We start from the raw sequence: 18858 nt of genomic DNA, 5'->3' as shown, positions 1-18858 counted from the left end.
TGGGGGGGGGGGGGCAGGCATATATCTCATCCAGTGCATTAAGTGCCCTGATGGAAAATATGTAGGAGAAACCAAACATCAACTGCATACCAGAATGAATGCACACTGAAAATCTATCAAAGACAAAAATATCCAATTACCTGTGGGTGCCTACTTCTCACAAGACAATCACTCTCTCTCCAGTCTCTCAGTTCTAATCCTCAATGGGAATTTACAAAACACTTTTCACAGATGGGTCTACGAGCTTCACTTCATAAATCTACTGGATACAAAAAATCAAAGACTAAATATAGACATTAGATTTATGGCACATTATAACCTGCCTGCCATCTGATAACTCCAGGTAACCTGTCTGCATTTTACTAGCTACATTTTATCACCAGTTCAACATTCCCCACTTCTTCCCCCTACCACCTGTCTTGCACCTATTGTCTCCCATTCCCTCTGATCTTCACTGCCATGCATTTGCATTTTCACAGACCTGCATTTTGCATATTGGCTTCTATTCTACCATGGAGAGCACATAACATCAATAGACTCTCCCCATGACTGAAGAAGGGTGTTTGTGCCTGAAAGATTGCAAAGAACAATTTTTCCAACTATTTAGTTGGTCTAATAAAAGATATCACATTTACCCAAAAAACCTTGTCTGCCTATGTTCTTAGACCGACACAGCTCCAACTACAACCCAAGGAGCTATAATGTTACTGGTCTAGGCATCCAGAGAAGGAGTCTAGTCAGTGAGTGTAACTTTGTTTCTTTAGCAGTTGCACCATCAGTTCAGGTGACAGATGGATGGCTACCCATTTCATAAATAGGCTATCTTCCAAGTGTAAATATTTGGCAAATTCTTCCAGGTCATTCCAGATTACAGATTTACAGAAGTTCAGGGCTGGAAGGGACCTCATGAGATCATTAGATCTTCATTAGTAGAAAAAGCATGAAGTGCAACTTCCTCAAATACTCATAAATGGTTACCCTGACTTTGTCTCTTTTTAATGATACAATGGCACAAAACAGCCTTAAATCTGGTTTAACTAGAGTTCATGTGTGCTAATGCTGTATGCAGCAGGATGTCAGAGTACATTTGGCCCACTTTTTCTGTAAAGAAACAGATTGATAGAAAAGCTAATCTTATCTCAACTACTCTTTTTAGTGACCTTCCATAGAGAACATGCTCTCTGAAACTGAAAGTGATCAGTTCCTCAGATAACCTATGTTACTCATATTATACATAACATGTCATTACCCTCTCTCATTCATGTTGTCATTTAATATAGTAGAGTCTTTTGCAGGTAATAATACCCAGAAAGAATTTCAGTATGTATTTCCTATATTCTTTTTTGCTCTTCAGGTATAAAGAACAGACCATTAGAAACAGTCTTGCATTGAAAGAGACTTGTATTAATAAAGTATGACTGAAATTATGATGATACAGGAATTCAGGGAGAAGATGTCAGAAATGGGTACCAGCTGTAGTATGATAACAGGAGAGTGACCAACATTTTCAACAGAGGTGAGTGATTTTTGGGTGCCTAACTAGAGGCATTGTACAGGGTCTGATTTTTTTTTTAGAAAGCACCAAAGCACCAAAAATGGAAGTGACCCATATCAAAAGTCTTGAAACGCTTGGTTTCTTCCCTTTAAACAAGCTTTGAGATGGTAGTATCATATTTGAATTGTTCTGTGTCCTTACAAGGCAAGTATGTCTGAATAAAACATAAACAGGAGTTGGCTTAACACTTAAAATACTGAGAATGCATGGAGCCCTTCCTTTGTGCAGTTCAGTTCCTATAAATGTGGAAACTGTAACACAATGGCTTTGTAAGTTCCCACCACTACTCAGTTCTGTCCACACTCCCTGAAGTTGAAGCCTCCATAAAATTTTAAGCTTTTTATTAAGATCCTGTTTAAAATTATCTTAACTTTAAGAACAAAGGATTCAGCATCAAAGAATATGCCTTTAATCCATATTTAATGTAATTATGAATAGCTTGATATTTGAAGTTGCTTGGATTATTTTGTCAGGGCTTTTCATGGATTGGAATGCAGACAAGCACTTCCCATCATTCACAGCTGCTGAATAAAAACAAACAAAATTCATGTTCAAATCATTTCTGGCAGCAATATTTGGAACTTGAATAGAAATATAATGCTGTCATGGTAAAAATTAAGGCTGAACTCCTGCAAGGAGGACTTTGGCATTAGCTTATTGTTTGCTGCTACTGAATTGAATTGCAAGATCTAGGTATTAGACAGTTTTACTAAGTTACAACTTGGGTTATTGGAAAATATCTAGCAAGAAAGTAAAATGAAACAACTTGATATACTTTCATTGTTTATTCAAACATTCATGGGCATCTGGCACCAATAATGCTTGTTGACTTTATACATGAATCTATTATTTTCTTTACAATCTTAAAAATGAGGTTATTTTTGCCATCAATTTGTTATTGTATTTTGAGTGGCAGTGTTAAATGGTGCATAACGTCAATGTTGTAGATTTCAGAAAATACATCTATATCCAGTAAGCTAGTCTGTTTTGTCCTTTTTTTTTTGAAGAATAGAGATAAATATGCAATTTTTGCTTCCATTTTTATGAAGTCCTGCTTTGTTGAAGGGACATGAATATGTATTGCCCTTTTACCCTCTTATTTAATTGAAGATGATTGATAGCAGCTAATGCATTCAGCTGTAAAATGTTTTCCTTTTAACCCAGGCCTTAAGATCACTATAAAATCACTCTCTGTTCCAGTTGCATTATATATACAGCAACACTTTGCCTTTTTCTTGATTGTGTTCCCAGCTATTTCCCTCTTTCTGATACCACCACATGATTGCATATTGCCACTTCTAGAGGTAGCCTCAGATTTGGTTGGAAACAGTAAAAATAGTTCATTTAATGGATAATGGTGGCCCAAGGTGACCAAGAAAACTTCTTAAAATAAACTAAAATGCCAGTCATCAGAACTTCAGTGAAACATGGCTGCAGATTTAGACACTGAACCAGTCCTGAGTTGGTGATGATCTGTATATCTGGATTTGGACCAGTTTAAAAAAGAATCCAGTTTTGTCCTTTCCCTCCAACACCTGGCATGAAGAGAGTCCAGTGTCTGTGTTACTTCTGCTGCAGTTGTCTCTCATAATGCTAACAAGTATCAAGGCCGGCAGCCCTCTATCCTACAATGCTTCCTTTCTCCCATTTTGTTGCTGTACGTCTACTGTCACCTGAGAGAGAATAGTCTTTACCTTCCAGCCCCCAGGCACGTTTAAATTAAAACCAATTTTGTTCTAAACAGGCATTTTTTGTCATCTGTGGAGTGTTGGCTAGCAAAGTCAAATGGCTTATTTCTCACAGTGTGCACCTTGCTGTGTCCAGCTCCCTTAGGTATCCAGGTTTTTCATAGAAAAGGTGAGCTCTGGGTCTTGTAAAAGCAGCTGGGACAGTTGTGCTCCAGGTCTGCCAGCACCAGCCAGGATTGGGAGGATGGGTAGGGAATGGTAGTGTGCCCAAAAAACAGAGCAGAAGAACAATGGGAAACTGGGTAGTATGTCAGGGAAATATGTATTAGCAGGGAGGAAGCAAAGAGACACCCAAGGGCCAAGAAAGCATGTTTAGTAGCAGGAGAGGAGACCATGAAAGGAGAGATGCAAGAAGAATAGAATTCATGTGAGGAGCTAAAACCATATGAAGATTTTTTATGGTATTTTTTCCACATGAACAATTGCTTTGTAGCTGCAGTGTGATTGGCAGGGGATGGGAGCAAGCAAGTCCACAAGCCAATGTCTATCAAGATGTGGTTCACCTCCTGAGTATTCTGAGACTGTGGTGTTCTTATGGAAAGCTACTGGGTTTATGGTCTCCAGTTTGACTGTCCTGCTGGAATTTTAAAAATCAGGATGTTGCCCCAGTTGAAAATTTCTGTGCTATGAACACATGTACAGTTTTACCACTCTGGTTAGATAAATTTCATTTGTGCTGAACCGGGTTCTTCCTGAACTAAGGGTGTAGTCAGCTTAGTGGGGTGCTATCTATGGTCTTGCTAGTAAGTTGTACTGAAATGAAGAGCTTGTTGGTACATGCACAGTGATATACTTAAGGAAGCTATCCTACTTCCTGAATCAGAAGAAGCATGGTGTGTATGACACTGACTGCAAAGTTGTGGCTTGTGAAATTTGAATACTTGACAAGTTAGTTAGAGAAAGCAGCTCACCAGCAATAATATACAAAATGGGGGAGAACATGGTAAGAATAAATATATCACAATTGACCACTGTTTGCATTAGTCTTCCACTGCCAGCCCATGCTGCAGCCCCCATTCAGAGTAAATATTAGCCCATGGTCTTTAGCGTGTTTGATATATGGGGAAGAACTGGAGGAGTGCTTTGCCTATGGGAAATGGGCTGTAAGCCTCTTGTTTTCTCTATAAAGCTAGGACTTTACCTTCAATTATTTCCCAAGAAGTTTAACTAGAGTCAGATTCTGTCTTCAACTGAATACTTGGGGCCATATTTTTTGGGTGCAGCTGAATTGTGCTTTATGTTGAACTTGTAAATATATCTGCCTGCCTGTGGCTCCAAATTGGCATTCCAGCAGCTGGGATCACCGGCTAATGTTCATTCAGTTGGGAATAGGAAGAAGTAATGTAATGTAGATTTAAAAGCAATCTCTGGCACCATATGCAAAGAAAAATCTTAGAAGACTGGATCTGTCAGTTGTTTTGTACTGCCAGAGACATGCAGGACAGTCACAGTGAAGTTCATAGGTCTCTTCTTTAAAGGTTATTTTTTTATAAAAGTAAACCATTATTGTACTGTTAAAGATGATGTTAGCCCCAAAAATTTAAATCCCAAAGACCCAATATAAAAGTCTTGAAATAGCACCATATGTGAAAACATGGAACTGGTGAAATATGTCCAGAATCAGTGCAACTCCTTTGTTACTTTCAGGTATTTCCTCCACGCTTCTAGTAAAAATCTTATTTTTTTTGTTAAGAGTAGCACCCTAAATCTAACTACTTTAGGATTCATTCCTTAAGGTCATATCAGAATTCTGAAGTCTCTACTACTTTTTCACCCTCTAACTGGAAAATCAACATTAAATTAGAAAATGGCACCAAAAAAGCAAAAAAGACTCTCTACAATAGAAAAAGCCAAGCACAGTGCTTCAAATATTCAGACATTAAAAAGCAATGAAAGAGAGAGAGAGAATATAATACACTGTGCAATTCAACTGTGCCTAAAAGCTGATCTACCCATTAGCACCAGATTAGCATCATTGAGATGTGACCTGCATTTGGAATAACTATTGCAAATAAAATACCATTGGTAAAGGAAGATGAAACTGCATTGCATACTCTCGTTCTAATGTACCATGTTTTCGCATTTCAGCTTCTGCAAAACTGTTAGGGCAGAGCCATTATCTCAAAATTTCTTTAAAATGCATGTAATCCTGTTTCTTACAAAAGAGCAGTTTGACACACAGTATGTTTATAGAATAGAAATGAGTTTTATTATAAAAGCAATTGTCTTATTGCTTAAAGCCCAGATGAGAGAAAAATGTTCAAAGAAACAAAATTCCTACTGAATCTGAATGCCAATTACAATACTCAATTCCCCTTCTGGAACCAGAAAAAATTGATTTAAGGTATTGTGGCCACTTCATTGCATGTTAGGCAATTTTACTGCATTTTCAGCCAGATTTTAAAACTCCAAATGGGCCTTAAGTATTGCAAGTTCATCCAGCTTATTTTCTTTTCAAATTCAGTATTTAGCATATAACCTGAACCTCACATCATACCAACAAGCCCTCTGTAGTAATTTTGATGTTTGTTTTGATACTAAGTGGTGTATGGGCTACATAATAATTTACTGCAGTTTTCCCAAATTTTTGAAAGCAGATTCACTCTTCAGAAAATTAAACCAATTAAACCTCATATTTCCCCATTTTGCAGATTTCCATGATATGTCATTGCTCCTTTCTTACATGTTTGAGTGATGAAATGATTATGTTGAAAAATATGATGTCCTCATTAGAATCTCAATGTCCAATAAAATAAAAGGAGCATTTCACATAGACAATTGCATTAGACTCTCTGCAAACCTAGGCAGATATCAATACATTGTTCTTGTATTCCTTAGAAGAACTATACAGTTTTACACTCTTTGTAATAGAAATCAAAGAAGAAACTTTCCATTCCTGGAACAGTTTGGATTTCCTGATATAGCTGACCAGTGAATGTAATTAAATTCTGGCTTGTATCTGTAGTAATGCTGTCTTGCAGTTACATAGGTGTTGTTATTGACAATATAAGTAGTGTCCTGATAATGCAAGTTCTTCTATGACTGTATTTTTTGGTACTGAAATAATGAATTATTTCAAGCATATTTTATTACTGGTTTATCAAGTTGACACTGGTATTGAACAGTTCAGTTAAAGAGCACATGAGGAGCTCTAAGAATCTTCTGTCATTTGAGAGCTGACACTCACAGTATTATAACAATACAATACAAAACACATGTGGGTAGTGGCATACCATGGGACTTCATGTAATGTAATGCCCTGAACATTCCAATGTGAAATAAGGTACGCTTAAAATGGGAAATGTTGAAGGGAATGCATAATTTGGAGAACATGCCTCACAGATGTTTTTCCTTTTGTTTTATTTTTTTCTGTCACAAGTATCTTGCAGAACTTGCCTGTAGTTCCTTTTTTGTTTTTTTGTGTGTCACTTTTGTTGTTGTAGGTTACCACTAACTTCTGAAAACATTTCTCACATCCTGTGTCCATTCCTACTATGAGGAAAGTACATAATATCTTCAATCATTCAACAAAAAAAAGACTACAAAAGGCACTTGAGCTGGCAGGAACCAGTTTGCTTTTCCCACAGCTTGGTGCTAGAGTGCTAATAAGATTGCTTAGATCCAAATCCTGCAATCACATACGTGTGAATGGATCTTTATATCTATCCCTTTCAGCTGCCAGATTCTTGTATGAGTATCTAGATGTTTGTTCTATCCAGAGGTGGAGCAAGGCAAGGATTTACTACTGTGAGTAAATTATTCAGAGGAATAAAGTGGGATTTTTGTTATTATAATATTATATAAGAGATATAACATATAACTTGCCATGATTCTACAAAGAACAAAGGAAGCTAACATAAGGTGTTGCTATTGTAAACACAAGCTTCACACTGGGAATGTCTACATGTGCGTTTATGTTGGCTTAAATTTACTGTGCAGTAAATTACCATGCAGTAAGCGGGAATAGGTTGGCATCTACACGTGCAAGCAATAAAGCACGTTAATGTTGCGTATGAAATGACTTGGGACTAAAGTTAGTTCCAAGTCAGTCCACACACACAGCATTACTGTGCGGTAAGGTATCTACACATACTGCTCAGTAACTAATTGGGCATAGGTTTGATACCTGCATGATGCTCATATCAAATTTACACTTAAGTTGGCATAAGTCACCATAGTTACTACGCAATATGGGCATGCACACGGAGACACATGCCCATATTACGCAGTAATTTTGGTTATTATGCAGTAAACTGATTATTTGTAAGGTCCCTTTCAGCTCCTAAAAACTATGAAAATATGAAATGTGCATGTGTAGATGTGCCCACTGTGATACAAAAAAGCAGATACCTATTATGAAATATTTCTGAGCAGAAAATATTTCCATTACTTACCAGAAATTGGGGGCCATTGATATTCAGTTTTTCCACCACTACAGCAGATTCAGGCATTCCAAACTGAGATGAGAAAAGAGAGAGCATTTTATATATATATATGTGTGTGTGTGTGTGTGTGTGTGTGTGTGTGTGTGTGTGTATAAATATATAAAATAATTTGAAAGGTATACAAAATCTAAATTGTAGCCTGGTTTATGGGTAAAATACTTCCATGTAGAAATTAAAAGTATGCAGTAGTGGCACAAGTCTGTACATTACATCTGATGCGTATACCTAGAAGAAGAATATTACAAAGAGTGACTAGGAGGCATTCCTAGACAGCAAGGCTCAGAGGCTATTGACTTTCAAAATCAGTATCTGTTCTTCAAGTCTGATATATTTTTTTCTTAATAAAACTATGACAGCCAATTGTAGAGAAAAATGAAACCAGAACCCAGAAGAAGCTCTCAAGAAGCTTTATCTTTATCTACAACAGGAAATTGAGCCCTTTCTAATATGAATCTTAGGGTACATACAGACTTCTGGGGAGGTTCGATTACATTAACAATGTCTACCCAATCTAACTTAGTTTGCGTAGGTGCAGACCCTACACTTAGAACCTTTCATAGATTCATAGATGTTAGGGTCGGAAGGGACCTCAACAGTTCATTGAGTCTGACCCCCTGTCTAGGCACGAAAGAGTGCTGGGGTCAGATGCCCCCAGCCAGATGCCTATCCAGCCTTCTCTTAAAGACCCCCAAGGTAGCAGAGAACACCGCCTCCCTTGGAAGCCCATTCCAAATTTTGGCCACTCTTACCGTGAAGAAGTTTTTCCTGAGGTCTAGCCTAAAACTGCTCTCTGTCAGTTAGTGACAGTTGTTCCTTGTTACCCCAAGAGGCACCTTGGTGAACAGAGCCTCTCTGATTCCTTGCTGAGTCCCCCTAATGAATTAGTAGGCAGCCACAAGATCACTTCTCAGCCTTCTCTTGCAGAGGCTGAAGAGGTCCAGGTCCCTCAGTCTCTTCTCATAGGGCTTGTCTTGTAAGCCCCTAACCATATAAGTGGCCCTCCTCTGGACCCTCTCGAGTCTATCAACATCCTTCTTGAAGCGCAGTGCCCAAAACTGGATGCAGTACTCCAACTGCAGTCTGATCAATGCCACATAGAGGGGAAGTATCACCTCCTTGGTTCTATTTGTCATGCATCTGCTGATGCATAAGTGCACTTAGCTTTGCTGATGATTTCGTCACACTGACGACTCATGTTCATCTTGGAGTTTACTATGACTCTGAGATCCCTTTCTGCCTCTGTGCTGCTGAACGGATCACTTCCCAGCCAATAGGTGTGCTGGATCTTTTTGCGCCGTAGGTGCAGCACTCTGCACCTGTACTTGTACTGCATTCTATTGTGTACTGCCCACTTTTCTAACCTGTCCAGGCCTGCCTGCAATTGTTTCGTACCCCCGGAGTGTGCACTTCACGCTACAATTTAGCATCATCTGCAAACTTGGACAGAGTACACTTCACACCCATATCCAAGTCACTGATGAAGTTATTAAAGAGTACAGGTCCAAGGACCGAATCCTGCATGATCCCACTATCCACATCCTTCCAGGTTGATACCGACCTATCTACTACCACTCTCTGGGTGCGACTGCTAAGCCAATTTGCCGCCCACTGGACTGTGTAAACATCTGTCACAGCCTCTTAATTTATTTATAAGAATGTGGTGACATACCATATCAAACGCCTTGCTAAAATCCAAGAAAATGACATTCACCTCTACTCCTGCATCTAAGTAATTTGTGACCGTCATATAACGAAACCAGATTAGTCCGACATGATCTACCTGCTATGAATCCATGCTGGTTTCCCTGCTGCATTATTTTTCCTGTTGGACTCCCACAAATATGTTTCTTGACAATCTTCATAATCTTTTCAAAGACCTTACCAAGGATGGAGGTGAGACTGACTGGTCTATAATTACTCAGATCCTGCTTCCTTCCCTTCTTGAAAATAGGGACCACATTGGCCCTTTTCCAGTCCTCTGAGTGCTCAAACAGCTGTGCCAGTGGTTCTGCTATGACACAGGCCAATTTCTTCAGTACTCTTGGATGCAGCTCATCTGGGCCTGCTGACTTAAACACACTGAGTCCATCCAAGTGACTCTGCACCAAGTCAGCGTCGACAGTTGATGGGCTGGTGGCCCTCTGATGCCCATCTAAGAACCCATTAGGAGACCTGTCTTGACCCCTGTTCAGGAACACTGAGGCAAAAAACTCATTGAATAACTCAGCCTTGTGCCCCCTGTCTGTCACTAATTGCTCCTTCTTGTTCAGTAGGGCTCCTATGCTGCCCTGCACCTTCCTTTTACTTCATACATACCTAAAGAAGACTTTTTGTTGTCTTTAATTTGTGCTGCCAGCCTCAGCTGTGTAGTTGCTTTGGACTTTCTAACTGCCTCCCTGGAAGTGCGGGCCAAGTAGAAATACTTAGTTAGGTCCATCTAAGCGTGAACTGTAGAAAAGTTCAAGATGGATAGATTGGTCTAAAAATGGCCAATCTAAATTAACTCTGCCATAGAGGTAATCTAACTTAAATTGGGTTTGGCAAGCCTGATCTAACTGGATGTCTGTACAGTTCCCAGTGAAGCCATGGGGCTGGGAAAGTCCAGCTCCTGGTCCCAGCTCCAGGGCTGTGTTTTTCCAACCCCACTTGGAATTGGACTATTTTTACCCCCCAGTCCTCTGCCTCATTCCAGAAGGACAACATCTCCCTCCTCCCGAGGCATCAAGCCCCACCATCCCACAAACTGCTCCTGGCGCTGGTTTTACTGGTGTTTGCTAGTGCTGGGAGCCAAGGAAATAAGGGGTGGGGGGGTGGGGGGAGAGCTAGGCAGGATCAGTGGGAGGAGGTTGGTTTGCTGGTGTAGTTGTTTGTCTGGGGGTTAGGTGGGGGTCAGGTGGCTAAAAATAATCCCTGGTCCCAGGGTTAGGGGGGGAGAGTCTCCCATCACCACAAGTCCTCCCCACAGACCCTGCTAGACCCCTGATCCTGCCAAATCCTCCCATATCATGCCAACACCCCTGTGGACACCACTAGTCCTCCTGACCCCCCTGTGGATACCACTTGCCCCCCAATTCCCCCTCTTGATCCCTGCTTGCCTCCCTGATCCCTCCAAGGCCTTCCTAGCCCCTCCTATCCTAACTTACTTTATATTGGGTAGCCATTTTAAAACTGAATCTAACCTCCCTCTAACTCCCTGAATCTGTATGTAGTCTTAGACTCAATGGGCACATCCAGATGAGCATGCATGTGCCTCTTGCCCTGTCACAAACTCCTTTGAGACGGGGCAAGAGGCACATGCAGGAATGAATAAATGTTCCCTGCACTGCAAACTTGCAGCATGGGGAGAAAATTAGACCCCTGAATATCCAGGGGGCAAAAAAAAAAATGCTCCTCAGAGCAGCAGAGCAAGGCATGGTACTAGACCGTGCCTGGAGCAGGCACAGGATTCAGTCCTCCAGAAGAGACAGTCCGGTTTTGGCCAGAGCATCTCTTTGGTGCTCCTGCTGCCCTTGGCACTGTCCAAGGTAAGTAAGGGAATCGGAAATGGGGGTGGGAAGGTTTATGGGTATGGATGGGTGTGAGAGGTGGCAGGGTGGGGGGGGGGGGGGGGGTTGCCCCGGGGGCGGCGGGGGGGGAGTGGCGGGAGCAGCCATGGTGAAGCTGGTGGCGCACAGAAGGACATAGCCCAGACCGATGCGACTCACTAGTCCAGCTTTGCACCGGAGCGGGTCACATGGCTCCAGGAGGTGCACGCAGGAGCTGTGCCTCCTGGAGCCGTGTGACCTGCTCTGGTGCAAAGCCAGACTACCGAGCCACACAGGGCTGGGCCAGGTCCCACAGTGTGCCACCTCCCTGCAGGCACAGAGGAGCAGAGATGGGACCCAGTGTGGTGTGTGGGGACCGCATACTGAGCCCAGCCAGGTGCTGCCAGCCCTGGGGCCCCTCTTCTGCCTGGCCAGGCCAGTCCCATGGCAGCAGGACCCGGTGTGGCATGCGGGGACCACGTGCTGAGCCCAGCTGGGTCCTGCCAGCCCTGGGGCCCCTCTTCTGCCTGGCCAGGCCAGTCCCATGGCAGCAGGACCCGGTGTGGCATGCGGGGACCACGTGCTGAGCCCAGCTGGGTCCTGCCAGCCCTGGGGCCTCTCTGTCACCCAGCTGGGCCAGTGGCAGCAAGACCCGGTGTGGCATGGGGGGACCGTGTGCTGAGCCTAGCCGGGTCCTGGCAGCCCTGGGGCTGCTTGTGCTGCCTGGCTGGACTGGTCCCAGGATGGCAAGACCTGGCATGGTGTGCGGGGATCACGTGCCAAGCTCAGCTGGGTCCTATGGCCCTTGGGCCCCTCTGCCATCCAGCCAGGCTGGTCCCATGGTGACAGGACCCAGCATGGCACACAGGGACCTCGTGCTGATCCGAGCCAGGTCTTAGCAGCCCCAAGGTTGGCAGGACCCAGGTGGGATTGGATTGCGGTCCCTGAGAGCTGGGATCTGGGAGCAGTGGGCTCAGAGTGCCCCACTCCTGCTGCTGCTGCAGAAGGTAAGTTATTGGCTGTGTGCAGGGGGGCTGGGGCCCTACAGGGTGCCTGCGACCCTGTGCAGGGGGGCCCCGGCTCAAATTTGCATCACTTCTATTTGAGCTGCTGCAAGCGCATGTGCTTGCATGTGTGGACACACCCAATGTGGTTTTCCTTTCAGGAGGTCCAAGGCAAAGAGCTGGGATGGGAAGGACCTTAAAGGTGTGTCTACGTGGAAAGGCAGCACCATTCACTAGCTCCTGACTTGGAGCAGCATAATGTGACTGCTGTATGCAGGCTAATTAAACCTTCTAAGAGGCAGGGCTTATTAAGCTGGGGTGAGTGCCCTATTAATGTGACCATATTGTTTTTGGTTTGGGAGCCAGCTTGGGTACTTTCAGAATGCTACCTTGTATATCTACATAGCACAATCTTTTTGATTGCTGGGTTTTAATGCTTTAGCCTGGCTTTAGAAAATAATTGTGCTTTTAGGTACAGAACAGAAAGTTTAGAAATATCAGTAGGAAAAAATTTGCAGAACTTCATTAAAAATATACAGTGCTATTAGTGAGTTCTGGCATTTAAGATTCTTAGTTAACTGTTCAGTTAGTTGTCAGTTCAGTTCAGTAAGTAGTCTGCCTACTTTATTAACAGTGAATTTTAAATCAGAGACTTATACATTCATTTAATTAATGTAGATATAAACCATGGAACTCGGGAAAGCTGTTAAATATGTAGTCTTGTTGCTCAGAAAGGAGGCAAAATAGTTGTGTAAGAACTGCCTGCATTTACACAGTCAAAGGGAATTTACAGTGAACAGTAGTGTGAAGTAGGGGCTCCAGAATTGGACCCTTAATTGTTTAGTGATCTGGTGGCCCTAAGGAAGTTAGCTTTTTAAACTTTAGATTTCAATGAATGTATATAGGGCTGGGAGTCTAAAATATGGGGGAGATGCAGTGGTTGTTTGAATTTTGTTATATTTGTAAATATTTTGTTTGAATGGTCAATTTAAGCGTACACTAACAAAAAGACTGTTTTGATGCCATTTGCGATATTTACAAAATAATATTTGAGGTAAATGGAAGTCCCTGCTTGGTTTTTAATTTTAGGATTGTAGACTCATTCTGAAATGAATGCTGGTTTAAATGCCAATAACGTGGGTTCAGGCTTGTAGACCAGGGTGCAAAACTTACCTGGCCTGATTGAGCTCACAGGGCTCCTTGAAGGCTGATTCTGGATTGCAAGGAGCCTGAAGGGCTATATCTGGACCCACTTCTGACAGCAGTGGCATGGGAGTTAATAAGCCATTGTTCACTCTCCCATCACGAACAAGCATCTGCAGTGAGGCTCCATGCTTGGCAAGTCAGTGAAAGGCTCCACCACCGAATTCCCCGCCCTTTCAGAAACACCATGTGCCATATTAAATTGTTCTGTGGGCTGGATTGAACCTGTAGGCTGTACTGTGGCACTCTTGTTGTAGCTTATTCTGTTTTGGAGAGAAATCTTTACAGCAAGACGATGACTTCACAATCTGACCTCTGCACAAGAGGCTAGATTGTGAATGCACTGTTGCCAAAATAGGCCTAGGAATGCCTTATTTTGGAGGGGAAGGTGAGTTTGCCATTTGTAAGGTATGCTAGCACTGGGGTGGGGAATAGTGTTTGCAATGCCCTGTACGTCCCGCTTCTGCCTCCCTGTCCTCTATTTGCACATTAATGCCAAAGTAAATATATTGGAATGCATGGAAATATTGAGAAAGGAGATGCATGCTGAACAGAGGATGTTGTATTTCCATGTTTATACAATAGATGCAGGAAAATAGAGGAATAACTATTTGCATATAGCTGGAATATTTATTTTATGAACTTGGCTATGAAGAAGCTAAATCAATAGGTTTATTTTTTATTGTTCTAGTTATTGGTTTTCTACCAATGCTTTTGATCAGTCTTCAAACGCTTTGCTGAATGACAATTTAATAATTATTTTAGATATTACACACAAATGCACACACACATGCACATACATATTGTATGTTAAAAGAACATAATAAGGTTGTAAAGTCAAGTACTTAAATATTAGCAAATAATTGAATTGAAGTTGCCTTGTGCATATGCATTATGATATGTTAAACTGCACAACGTTTTCTGTAGTTCACAAGTACATGGGGTAGAAGTTGTTCACCGAGTAAGCAGTTGTTCAACATTTTGCTTCTTGTGCGATCTCTGTCTTACTTAGTGCACACTACCCATATCCTGCACTGAAGACATAATTATTAATTTCTTCATAGCTTTTCTACATTACTCATTATTTTACTATTACCATGCTACGTAAATATGAAATAATTTATTTTTCAGAAGATGCTTGTAAAATGAAAGGGATATTATCACTCCATTTCACAGATGGGGAGCTGAGGTACAGAGAGGTTAAGGTCAAGTAACTACTAATTTTAGGTGCCTAGGTTGAGATGCCATGACCTGATTTTTCAAAATAGTTGGCATTAAACAGCACTTGTTATGTTCAAAGCACAGGTCCCCTTGACTTCTGTAGCTGCGAGTGCTCAATATTTGTGCACATGATAAAAGTGTCTCAAGTCAGGCACCCAGAAGAAAGGACATATAATTAAAGACTACTTGCAAAATATTTGGTTTAAAGACTCGACTGGCCTCAACTAGATCAGGAGCACTGGAATTCCATCACGCAGCATCATATTAACATGCAGCTGGATCATTAGCAGGTAGGACGTCTACGTCTACCACATAGACTGCTGCCTCATGAGCTAAGCGTGTAATTGACAGCATTAGTAGGTTGCCATCCTACTGCTGTGGCAACCTTACAGGGTGGTGAGACATTTTGGCAGTTACCTGTCATATTTTTAAATTGGAAGACCTGGTATATATAAAACTATTTGTAAAGAATTTGTCCCTGCAGTGACTGGAATTTAGGACTTTCAGATTAAAAGCTGTAGCTTTAGCACTAAAGCTGATTCTGTCCATTATCTGTCACTAGTAAAAGGATTTATATTTTGAGCTGGAGATCTACTGTTTAAAGAATAAGCACATCTGAATGAAGAGAGGATTGGGATACAAGCTAATATAACAGATTTAAGAACAAAGCTTTAACGGATCTTTTTGCTTTAGGACAATATAGTGGAAATGTATAATCAGAAATAGAATAAAGAAATCCCTTCTGACTGAATTAAGAATAATAAATTGGCTGGAAGAAATAAGAAATAGTTCTAATAGAGAAGAAGCTTATGGTAATAATCTGTATAGATTTTAGGAATGCTTTGATATAGTAACATGCAGCATATCTAGAAGGTGGTAGAAGTGATCTGGACTTGAGCTGTTTATCAGGTTGAAATGTCAAGCTGGGACTAATAGAATAGCAAAAAGACTTGGTCAGACTAAAATGATTTTCAGTTATTTAATGTGTCAACATACAACTAGTTAAACTCATGATGGGAGTATAAGGATAGGCATAGGGTGTGGCAGTGCACTGTGTGTGCCTGCCACTTTAAGGGCCTGGAGTTGGTAGCCTCCAGGTGCCTGATGAGGGCAGCCATTTTGAGGCAAGTGCTGCCTATATAAACAAGACAGTTTGGCTGCAGGAGGCCAGGTAGCAACATTGCCTGGCTGAAGGGCTGCTGAAGACGACCCGGAGGTAAGGGGGAGCTGCAAGGGGATGGTAAGGAGGCTCTTGGTCCTGGGCATGAACTGAAACTGCACCCTGCCGGGAGTGGGTGGCCTGGTGGGGCTCTCAGTGGCGTGGGAGCCCCCAGGAAATGCCAGGCCAGTTATCAACCCGGTGAAAGGCGGGTTGGGGCGCCTTAACCCCTAGCTCCCACCACCACCGGGTGGGTAACCCTGTTTGTGGAGGGGCCCAGCGGGCGGACCCCGAGAGAGTGGATGAGTACCGGGCATGGTGCTGTGGTTGCCCCTGGGAGAAGGGGAGAAGTGGCACGGTGAGGCCCGGATAGAGAGTGAGGGGCTAGAGACCCAGCCCAAAGGAGAGAGTACCCTCGACTGGCCCAAGCTGGGGCCAGGACCAGGAGGGTCAAAAGGGCCAGGGGCCCACCGTGAGGGATGCCCAAGAGCCAGGGGCCTGGGGTCCCGACTGGCCTGGAGGTGGGCCAGGGCCAGTTAGCTGACGGTCCTGGGGGGACCACACCTGTGAGGGGAAAATGGCTTCGGGGGGGCTAGGTAGCCCAGATGACGGCGGAGAGGCCGCCGGATAGGAGAGGATCATAGAGGGGTCCTGTTTGGAAGATTCTGGGGCCCAGTATGGGGCCAGTGATTAGGTGAACACCATGATGCCATCTGCAAGGCTTGGGCTGCGGTATTGGGGAGGTAGGAGCTGCAGAGAGCACCCCCTGGCATCGGGGCACTAAATGGGTAGCCTCCCGCCTAACTGACATCATAATTGAATCAATTAACATCAAAGGCGTGGTGGGCGAGATAGGCGGGCGGTTGCCCAGAGACAGATGAGTGGGCCATGGAGATCGGCCCCGAAGCGGCCCCCTGTCACATAGGGTAAGTGTAGAAAAGATGTATGGAAATTTGAAAGACTTAGTTAAGCTTTCAAGGTCAAATGTGAAACAAGGAAGTTACAGCTTACCTAAACTCCCTTTTTAGTTTATGGGTTGCTGAGGTGCTTTTATTCATTTCCTGTCTTATATTCTTGTACATGGTTACTGAGAGTTGTTAGATGATTGTAAACAATGTCCACTAATACTATATGGGGGTTAAGTACTTTGATTCGCTTTTGAGGGGCTACTTATTCAGTAACTGTTCACCAAGAGGAGTAAAGATTTCATAGCATCATAGAAAATGCAAATCCATATGAAAGATTTATTAAAATTTGTTTGAAAGGGAATGGCTGTTGCTGTAGTAGATTTTAGATAGATTGTTATAATAGAGCAGATAAGACTCGCATTTAAAAAAAGTACAGAGAAATGTATATTCATGAAGACAAAACATGAAAAGAGACTACCAAATAGTTACGTGCTGTGAGACACAGGGCTCTGATGTCTGGATTAATAGCAGGTAACATTTAAATTTGAACCACAATGTTCAACAGTTTAAAGGGGAAAAACTGGCATGCATAAAAAATACTTGAATATATATTTTAGAGGGAATTATTCAAGTAGGGAAGGAGATTACTGACAACAAGTTTAGAATATTGTGCGCGCTTCAAGCTACCTGACTGTAATAAAAAGGGAATTGCATAAATAGGAAAGGTACAACAGAAGCAAAAGAATAATAAAAGAACTCAAGGACTTTAAAAGGACCCTTAAGTTGAAGCTAACATTTAGAATTTAATGTGGGTTTTATTCAAAACAGGTTCTTAAATAAATGCTCTATATTACAAAGTGATGGTCAGTGAAAAAAATTACGCCTACTTCTAATAAAATTGTTACTTGTTGCCACAAGGAAATAAAATATGATATGCAATCCCTTCTCAGTGGATATTTCTCAGGATAACCCTGGCTGCTACTTTTAACAATCAATCTTGGTCATGATCTAAATCTCAATAAAAACTGAGACACCATCAAGAAACTTAGAATATTAATATAAATGATGAGTTCTTGATCATTGCAGTTGCTGACTACAGTGTCTTTTGGCATTGTATTTATGTTTCTATCTAGGACAGAGTAATCATACAAATTTTATAGAGTATAGATAAGACCAGCAACCCATTTTCTAGTTGAATTCATACTTTTTTGTTTACAGTCTATATTTATAGACTAAATCTAATTTATAGACTATATACTAAATCTATATTTAGTACCTGTCTTAGGAGATCTGCAACCTGAGGAGTTATCCAATTCTCGCATTCCTCTCGAGTGGGGAGTTTTGTAGCCATGTCGGTATCCAGTGAGAAGGATTTGATCTGTGTTTAGTAATATTAAACAGTTGCTTTACTAAACGTCACTCAGCTGCTGTGGAAATCCAAAGAGGAAGTCCCTTTTGCAACTTTTTCCTGTTTGCTTGCTTAATGCATATGCTGTTTTAAAGTTATTTAGAAACGACTGATTATTGCTTATTATGTCACAGTGATCATTTTGAGAGCAACTAAGTACTTAGCAACAAGCTTAAATCAAACCATTATTATATAGGCAGAAATTGCCACTGAAGTTGGCTGAGAAGAGTTCTGTTTGGAAGTCAGATACAGAGATAGTTCTAGACTCTCAACATTTTTATTGATAGGCATGTTTGCAGCACCTGTTTTATTTTTCACGTATGTTATATAAAATAAATGTGTTAGTGGCAGTTGACTCTTGCTTACCTTTTACCTTCTTGCACAGTCACTTGGATAAACCCATAGCTTGCATCTGACACACTACTGACATACATCTCATGCTATAAAACTCTGTAGCAAAAAATTGGGGCTTAGGTACAGAATTTTTACTTCCAGTTTGTCACATAATTTATCTCAGTCTTTGTGTAATGCCTGGGTTCAGTTTTCTTAAACTAAAATAAACCACTTGATGTGATATGAGTTCAAAAGGAATCCTTTCTTTTGTTGTAATTTTTTTAACATTTAGAGAACAAATTATGTGTGTATATGAAATATATTTTATTTTTTATTCAATGAATGTACCT

General features: G+C 41.8%; 1 protein-coding gene across 4 annotated transcripts in view; it reads right to left on the bottom strand.

Annotated features, from left to right (window-relative positions):
- Window positions 1-18176, bottom strand: part of BLNK (B cell linker) — a 162852-nt gene extending 144676 nt beyond the window's left edge. For 3 of the 4 annotated variants that reach the window (XM_025213280.1, XM_006031607.3, XM_014523655.2), the window contains exons 1-2: window positions 18044-18176; window positions 7698-7760 (exon numbers count right to left, since the gene is read on the bottom strand). In XM_025213280.1, the coding sequence (XP_025069065.1) occupies window positions 7698-7760; window positions 18044-18118 (138 nt within the window). In that variant the 5' untranslated portion in view covers window positions 18119-18176. Of the gene's footprint in view, window positions 1-140; window positions 192-7697; window positions 7761-18043 lie in introns of those variants that run through there. The other variant, XM_025213282.1, reaches the window with a different exon arrangement.
- Window positions 18177-18858: the final 682 nt, after the last annotated feature.

Source organism: Alligator sinensis, unplaced genomic scaffold (genome assembly GCF_000455745.1).
Source record: "Alligator sinensis unplaced genomic scaffold, ASM45574v1 scaffold472_1, whole genome shotgun sequence".
NCBI lineage: Eukaryota > Metazoa > Chordata > Crocodylia > Alligatoridae > Alligator > Alligator sinensis.
Note: the sequence above shows the minus strand (reverse complement) of the source record. Positions and strands in the feature narration are given on the sequence as shown.